Below are 8,837 nucleotides of genomic sequence, written 5' to 3' on the forward strand. Positions count from 1 at the left end.
GCAGGGCTGCCTTTTATATTGTGGCCTTTTGTTTCTCATGTCCTTTGCCAAGTCCCCCCAGTGAGACTGGAAACGTCTTCTCTCCCAGCTCCGATGATAAAAGGACTATTATTCCTCACAACTCCCTCAACTCTACTCTGGGTTTCGGGGCTCGCCTTTGAAATTCTTCTCACTGCTAACAGCTCTCAGGAAATTTTTACTCCGTATCTGTTTCTCACTCTAGAGTGTTTCATTATGAATCTTTTTATTTAGTTTTGTAGGAAAAATGAAAAAACAGATTTACATTTATATTTGGATCTGGGGCACTTAGAACTGGGCCTTGAAACATAGCTGATATTCTGTGTCACGTAGAGACATAATTCAGAGCACGGACACGTATAATGACACTTATTAAATGTTGCCAGTCTTCTGCCTTCTGTTTAGTGTTTACTTTTTATAAAAGTTTCTGGGTTCTGCTTTCTTATTACGCATTTTGTCGTATGAACTATATTCTTTCATTGTGATTTTATGGGTGACTTTCCAATGTTAAGTCTATTACTTATTACATTAAAAGGCATTCCGAAATAAAATACTAGAATTAAAATCAACTTTGATTCATGCTGATTAGCCTTTTTTGCCTTGCTAATTTCTGATTCTGAACTCGCTGCCTCTTTGTGGATTTATTTTCATCTCCTGCCTAGGCCAAAATAATGGAATCCAGCCAATGGAAGATTGAAAAATTATAAAATTATCTCAGTTTCCCCTCTGTGCCTGAGCATTTTCTAATAAGCTCCTATGTAGTAACCACTGGTTTATTAAGTCACGTTTCTGTATAGGCCTGAGCACCTTCCTTCTAAAGAGCCTTTCATTCGGGTCAGAGGAAGAGCCCCCGGGCGAGGAGGTGGTAAGTCTGTCTCATGGTCTCACTCTGTACCTGAAGCACCTCAGCAAACACTGAGGCCGCTGCTCCCGAGGATGCACAGGGAGGGGGCCCTCGAGGACAACACACGCTCTATCTGACCACTGTGACTACAAGACGGGGGGCCCGGGAGAGGGAGGCCTGCTGGCCAAGGCTGTGGGCGTCTACCCCGCATCCCAACTGCACCCCAACCTGCCCCAGAGCGGACGCACTTTTGATTGATCCATGGAATTGTGCCTAAGAAACCTGGCGCGAACCCAGATCTATCTCTCTTGGCTTCCAATCTCCGCTCAACCACAGACTAGCCGCGTGCCCTACCTCGACCCCATGCCTCAGTTTCCCAAAATGTAACATGGGGACGGTCACAGGCCTCGTAAGGTGATTGTGCGGGTTCAGGGACTTCATGTGTGTAAAATGCTTGCACTGTTCCTGGTATGTGATTTTTGCTAATATAGCGATCAGTGAACAGAGAGTATAAAAATGAATCCCATGGGTCTTGCCCTTACATAATCCACTCCGCCTTTCTGATCATGGGTAGAGCCCGTGAACAGGACGAAATTTCCCAACTGTGATTATGCTACGTCCTAAGCCAAGGGGAAGGTGACGGGGGAGGGTAACCCAATCACAGGGGCCTTTAAGAACGGAGTTTCCTCCAGCTGATAGCAGCAAACGTCGGGAAGCCTGCCACACGAGTCTTAGCTCCCTTTCCCGGCCTAGGCCTCCTGCAGCGCCCGCCCGAGTCGCCAGATCTGAAAGTCATTTTGATTGAAATCCCGAGTGTGTGGAGAGAGGAAGCCGGGCCCCCCGATGCTGAGAGACAGGGTCGCTGAGGGCAGCTGGCCCGTGGCCCACGCAGGGGTCCAGTGACAGGAGAGGGACTGTTAAAGAGCTCTCCCTCTTCCAGCAGGCGACAAAGAGGCAGTGACAAGTGGGCGGAGAGGAAACGGGCCTGAGAAAGGGCCCCACCTCTGCAGCATCTCCCCCCCTCCCCCAGGGCGGCATCCCCGCGGGTTCTCAAGGGCACTTTCCACGCCGGAGTCCAGCCGCCCACCGGCCCATGACCGCGGACACTCGCCAATGAGACTGTTCCTCACCCTGCCCCCAAGTCTGCTGACTCAATTCACGCCCCCACCCCCCCCCCATTTGGGTCTTCCTGTTCAGGTCGCCGCTTTATTATTTATTTTTAGCCCTGATTTCGGAAGCTTTCATTCTGCTGGGCATTGGCAGGGCATCAACTGGATCAGCGCGCCCTCTGAAAAGATGATTGTGCGGGCCTGGCCCCGAGCCCTCGGGGGACAGAGCGCTAGTGTGAGCCACCTCACGCCGGCCGGCCCAGGGCCTGGTGGCATCCCCGCGGGCCGGCCAGCGCAGCGGGGACAAATCTTAGAAATAGGAGCGACCTTACCTTTCACCCGGCCCAGCCCCTCACTCAGGAATGGAGAAACTGAGACCCCGAGAAATGAAGGATCGTCCCCAAAGTCACACACGACGGTCCCAGAAGCAGACGGACCCCGCGTGTCTCGGCTGACGCCCTTTCCTGTTTATCAGCAAGGGGCTCGGGGAACAACATTGTAATTCCCTACATGTCCATTGTACTTACGTACAAGAAAACACACACGCAAAAGTCGAGGACATCAGTGGGAGCCCCTCTCACTGTCCCCACGCACCCTTTTTACAGAAACACGAGGACGTTTCCTGCGGAGAGGCGGCTCGGGGGCTGCGGCCGGCCTCCTCCGACGGCCGCGGCGGCGAAGGGACGGCTTCAGCTCCCGGGACAAGGGGCCCTTTGACTGGGAAGATACCGAACCAGAATGACAAGTGCGCGAGGACAGACAGGGCCGGAGTCCATCTAAAGTGCTTCTACGCTCCGTTTTATTAAAGTCAATGCATTTCCGCTGCTGTGCGCGGCCGAGGGACGCTTAATCGCCGACGCCGGGGACGAATGCTAATGGGGCAGGGGACAGAGTCCAGGATCCCGAACCAAGGCCCTTTTCTGACCTCTACAGGCCACTTGGAGGAAAATAGGAAGCCGCTCGTGGAAAACCACAGAGCAGGGGGCACGGCAGACCCGGGGCGCAGGGGCCGAGGGAGCTTGTTCCCCGAGGCCTCCTGCGGCGGCGAGTGCGAGGGACACAGGCGTGTCCCGCTTCCCTGCCGCCCTGGCCTCTGTGTTTAATAGGTGACCGAGGCAGCGGGTAGGAAGGACTCCCAGGGGGCCTTCGGGTGGGAAGTCAGATCTCCATCACTCGGCACCTACCGAATAAAGGCCCACCGTGTCCTGGGCACAGGGCTAGACCCCGAGGATACAGCTGTGAGCAAAAGTGTCTTTTCTTTGTTTTCCAAGGACGGACAGTCGGGGCGGGGGGATGGACAGAGGGATGGGACAGAAAAGCCCGTAGGCAACGCCATGCAACAAAACCTACGGTAGGGTTTCCCCAGGATTACGGAAAGTCAGGATCAAATCACGGAAGACTGCCTGGAGGAAGACACATTCGCTCGCTCAACGGGTGGAATTAGGCACAAAGGTGGGAGCCAGGGGGCAAGGGAGCAGCTGGAACAGGAAGGCCCAAGTGGCCAGGTTCCATCTGCATTTTATCTTTAGGATCCCGGGAGGCCACACCGAGCAGCAGACGTAGAAACGAACTTTAATTCCAAATATTATCTGGCAGGACACGGGGGAAAGGACTGGGGAAAGGGCAAAACCCAAGGTGAGGAGGACAGCGGGGAAACCATCGCTGAAATGCAGGTGAGCAATGAACCGAGAAGAAGTGGTAGGCGGACTGGAGGCAAGGCTGAGAGCAGGGTTTGACGAGGCGGGAGGACCCCCGTTTGGTGAGTATTTAGTCGCCTGTCTTGACCAGACACGGGGCCCACGGAGAAACCAGGCCACGCGAGCCTCCGTTCCGATGATCAAGTTTAGGAACCTGGAGGCAGAGGCTTTGGTGTGAAAACATAATGAGGTCCTGGCTTGGAACGGGTTGGGCTGGCAAACGGGCTGTTGCAGAGGGGTGTCCGTCATGAGCTGCTTGTATTTGGCTGAGGGATCGAAAACCACCTCCCCAGAGACAGGGAATTGCTGGTGTCCCCTAAGCGCCCTCAGAGGTCTTTAAAGAGCAGGCTCGGGGCGCCAGACTGTGTTAAAATCATAATGCTGACGACTTTTAAATCCGTCACAGGAATCACTTCATTCCAAGCTCTAACCCCACCACAGGGCCTTTGCACAAACTCTTTCCAGTTCCTGTCATGTTTTTGCTTTTTTTTTTTTTCCTACCAGGAAACTCTTGCACGGAATCACCAAACCTATCACCTCCTCTCGGTAGACCTTCCCCCCCCACTGCACTAGGTGACCCCGTATTATCCTCTGTCGGGCTCCACAGTGGCAGGTGCTGTTGCATGAAAATAAATCATTTTTTGCTCAGCTCTCCCGCGGCACTGTGAGCAGCCTGAGGACGCGAGGTGGGTCTTTTCTCTCTGCGACCTCAGAGCTTCGTAAAGTGCCTGACACACGGCAGGCGTGTAATATAAACTGGTGACGGGGATGACTCAATAAACGGCCGGCGGTCCTGGTTTTTCCCGAACACGCCTCCTAGAAACATACCTGGTCCAGGCCACTTTCTCTCAGAAACACACGGGACGACTCGCAGGCAATAGCGCAACCTAACCGCAGCCGAGGCGCCCGTGGGGGACCCCGACTGAGAACTATTCCTGCCCCTCCCCGAAGGTTTATTTGGGACACTATTATCTTCTTGGCTTTATGAACCAATGAAGCTCCAGAAATGTTCTGCTATCCCCTGCGTGGGAGCGGAGACAATGAACACGGGGTGAGGCGAGGGGCCTGTCGCCTTGGGTTTGAACCGCGTCTTGCTATTTCCCTCAAACTCTCCTGCACGGCACAGGGGCCTGAACGTCTCCATACAGGGGACGGAGGCGCGGTGTCCGAGCTGCGGCAGAGAAATGTGGGGAACAGTTGGAAAGAGGAGGCGCCGTCACCGTCACCGTCACATCGAGCGTGTCAGCAACAGTAGCAGCTGCTCTCACGACCCCGCGCACCTGCCCCGCTCCCGGGTCTACATTGTAACAAAGCTGCGGTCCTCGAACTATGCAAATAAACGGATAAAGTTACAAAGTAGCCAAGCTCTCCCCGAGGGGGTCTGGAAACGGGGCTGCCGAGCTCTCAGGGGCCGACGGGGAAGGAACGACCCAGCGGCTGGTCCGTGCTTGCGGTCACGGCCTCGTCCCGGGTCTCGGGGCTACAGGCTGGCTCTTCTCCCCGGTCCCGGCCCCTCCTCGCCCCCCTCGCCCCCCTCGTCCCCCTCGTCCCCCTCGTCCGGGTGGCCGGCCCACTCCCGCATCTGCCGGTCCAGCTCCGAGCAGCTGGCCTCCTGGTCCGAGCCGCTCTCCGCGCTGTAGTCGATCTCCTCCAGGCAGGGGGGCTCGTCCTCCAGCTCTGCGGTGACCCCGCCGCTGCTGCGCCTGCCGCGGTCCCCGTGACACACGGACGGAGGAGAGAGAGGAGAGGAAGGGCGGGAGCCGGAGGGACAGACACACAGAGGGGAGGAGGCACAGAGGAAGGAAGTGGAGAGAAGGAGAGGAAATGAGAAGTTACCCAGAGGAAGGAACAGCGAGAAGACGTCAGCAAGAAGCCTGGGCCTCCTCGCCCCTGAGCGCGAAGCCCGAGGGTCCCCGGGTGGCATGCACGGGACCCCGACCTGCACCAGTCCCTGGAGGCGGGGGGAGGAAACCCCCCCCCCCGCGCTTCCTTCTTCCCGCCCAGCGGACTCTGCACTTCTGAGTCCCACCGGGAGGGTCCGGCCACTGGACGCCCCAGGTCTTCAGGACCCTTCAGGCTCCGCGTGAACGGCCCGAGGAGGCCCCCGCGGGGCGCCCGAGGCCGCCTGGCCGTCCACCCCCAGGAAGCGGTGGGGCTGGGGTTTGGGCCCCACTCTCCCAGCACGAGGCACATCATCGTGATGAATGGCTTATTGGGATTAGGAAATTAATTGAGGCGGAAGTCAATAAACGAGAGAGCAAGCGGGGAAGCGGCGTTCTGCGCCGAGTTTGTGGGCCCCCCTCCCCGGCTCTCCTGCCTCCCTTGAGTTTACGCACAAACAGAAGGTGAGCAGGGGGCCCCGGCAAGAGCTCCAAGGGGCGCAGGAGGAGAGAGCGAGCCTTGACCTGCGAGCGAGGGGAGCTCCCCCCCCCCAGGGCCTGCGTGTCTGTCGCCCGCCTTTGCCTTTGCGGGAGGCGCCTGCTCTCCTGAAGCCTCCCTCGCCGCTCCCTCCGTGGGACTTAACCAATTAGGACCCGCAGCGCCCGGGCCCCACTCCGTGATTTACAGGAGGCGAGCGCTGCGTGAATCAGACAGACCTGCCCACCGCCTGCCTCGCCGTCAACAGGGAGAGGGGGTGATCCACGCGCGGTCCCACGGGCTCGGGAAAGGCACGAGCGGCCCGCGTCCTAACCGCCTGCTGCGGGGCGGGGGCGCCCGGGTGCCCTCCGGGCCCTGTACCCTCCCTGCAGGTCCGGAGGGAAGCGCCTGACGGAGACGGGGAAGCAACGCGAGTCTTGTTTCCACGCACCAGGCATTAAACGATCCTACTTTCCGGGCTGAATTTGGGGGGTCAAGAAATGGCGCCGAGGAAGGTAAGAGCTGCCCAGCCGCAAGGGGAGCTCAAGTCAGCACAAGCACCGAGTGCCTGCGACTTAAAGGTCACCATGCCGGGGACGGCGCCGAGGGCCCTGCATAATGTGACGCTCAAATCCTGGGGGGGGGCTGGGAAAAACCCCAAACCTCACAGAGAAGCAACAGCAACACCTCGAGAGCCGGAATACTCACTGCGGACACAGAGCGTTATCTGTCAGATAGAGGCAACCCCAAGTTTAATTCTGCCCCCTCCGGCCGCAGTGAGGGGACCGCGCTCTGCGATCCGCCGCTTTGCGCCCCGTTTCTGCAGGAGCTGCTGCGGACCCGTCCCAGCGGCACCGCTGACGAGGCCTCTAAGCCGCCGGCTTTATCCTGCCGATTCCAGGCCCGGGACCTGGGTGCGAGTCTCGCTGCTTATTATATATCGGGGTGAACACAGTCAGCGGGGGGGCTCCCCTAAAGGGCGCGCTGGCGGGAGCCCAGGAGGAAACGAGGGAGGGGCCCCGCCTTCCCCGCACCGGGGCCTGGGCGCCCGCGGCTCCCGGGCTCGCTCCTGGCCCAGGACGGTCACACCCGGTCACAGCCTCGGGCTGCTCTGTCCAGCTCGTTCAGACCCAGCAGACGAGAGGTTTTCCCGCGGTCACTCGTGGAACCGGTTCTCACCTCCAGGGCAATCTCCCGGCGCTTCCACACCCAACCAAACGAGAGGCGTTTTTTAAAAGCTCGCCTGAATTTCCACCAGACGGCTGTTTTGATAACTTGGCCTCTTACTGAAAATTGTCCCCCTCTAAATACTAATCTTGGCCTGGTCCCTTGACCTGACTGGATCCTCAGGACGGAACCCGGCGGGCGTAGAACACACGGCGGCCCGGCTGACCGTGTAACACGCGTGTGCCTAGCAAAACCTGTACTTTGGACCAACTTGTGGCAGAATTTACATGTTTTGATACCATTTTCAAAGGTTTTATATAATGAATTAAACCTTAATTATCATCTCAGTGCATTTTAGAGATTTTAATCACAGATGGTTCCCGTATCATTAAGATTTATAATATGACATATAATAAATATATAGACTATAATAATGCATAATATATTATAAAACTATATGTTATACATATTTCTGTTGTGTATCTATTATACATGCATGTTACTGTATGTACGTGGATGTGTATATGTTCATGTCTTTATGCAGAGCCTTGCACCACATGACACGTTTTGGACAATGACGGGCGCGTATGTGACGGGGCCTCGTGACATTCGGGAGCCGAACGAGCCCCGCTGCCTGGGGACACTGTGGCCGCCGTAAGTCGCAGCTCCATGCACTGCTCACAGGCTGGTGGAAGTGACACCTTACGGCGGGGACCAGGACAAAGGCACTGGCCAGGGACTGGGGGCATGTACGGGAGGAGACACATGTCAGCGCAGGAAGGGGCCGCAGGGCTCCCGCGGGCCCGCCCCAGGCGGAGCCGCACAACACGGGAAGCGGACACGGAGAGAACCGGGGGGAATTACCCGAACCCACGATTACAGCTCAAGACGTCGACCCCCTTTCTCGGCAGATGGTTCAGCAGCTCGACGGAAAATCAGCCCCGCCACCCTCAGCGGACGTCCAGGGGTCCTCCCCCCAGGAGCGGCAGAAGGCACGCTGTCCCCGGCGTCCACGACTGCTCACCGCGGCAGGCCACCTCCTCAGTCACAGCTGAACCGCGGCACATTTTAGAAATGGGACTGTGTGCAGAGTGTTCTCGGACCACAGCGGGGTCAAGCTCAAAGTCAAACACGAAAAGACCAAAAAGTATTTCCAAACACTCGGGAAGTAAATAAAAAACGCTTCTAAATAATGTTGGGGGGTCCCAAGAGGTTGTCTTACAGGAAAGTTAGAAAAACACACACACACACGTGCAAAAATCTAAACAAAACACTGAACTTAGTGGGGATAGAAACGTCCGAGCTGTGGTAAGAGGGACATTTACAGCAGAAAATACTGACCTCAGAAAAGTCTAAAAGCAAATACCTCTGCAACCACCTCAAGAAAATAGAAAAAGTAAGAGCCAAATAACCCCCCCAAACACGCAGAAGGAACCAATAAAGATAAGAGCAGAAACCAGTATGACTAAAAACAGAAACACAATAGAGAAATTCAATGAAACAAAGAGCTGAAAAGATCTATAAAACCAACCAGCCTCTAACGAGACTGTCAAAATAAAACAGAGCCCGGCCGGGCGCGGCTCAGCGGGTGAGCGTCGGCCTGGGACCCAGGCGATCGGGGCTCGATTCCCGGGCAGGGCACAG

The 8,837-nt window shown here is 56.6% G+C and overlaps 1 protein-coding gene across 1 annotated transcript in view; it reads right to left on the minus strand.

Moving 5' to 3' along the window:
* Window positions 1-5,148: 5,148 nt before the first annotated feature.
* AGBL1 (AGBL carboxypeptidase 1) overlaps window positions 5,149-8,837 on the minus strand; it is a gene marked incomplete at its 3' end in the record, with an annotated part of 374,941 nt that continues 371,252 nt past the window's right edge. The window contains exon 23 of the mRNA XM_081124548.1: window positions 5,149-5,371. Coding sequence (XP_080980674.1) covers window positions 5,149-5,371 — 223 coding nt within the window. The remainder of the gene's footprint in view (window positions 5,372-8,837) is intronic.

The sequence above is a fragment of the Miniopterus schreibersii genome (assembly GCF_964146895.1).
Source record: "Miniopterus schreibersii genome assembly, chromosome: 22".
NCBI classification, from domain to species: Eukaryota; Metazoa; Chordata; class Mammalia; order Chiroptera; family Miniopteridae; genus Miniopterus; species Miniopterus schreibersii.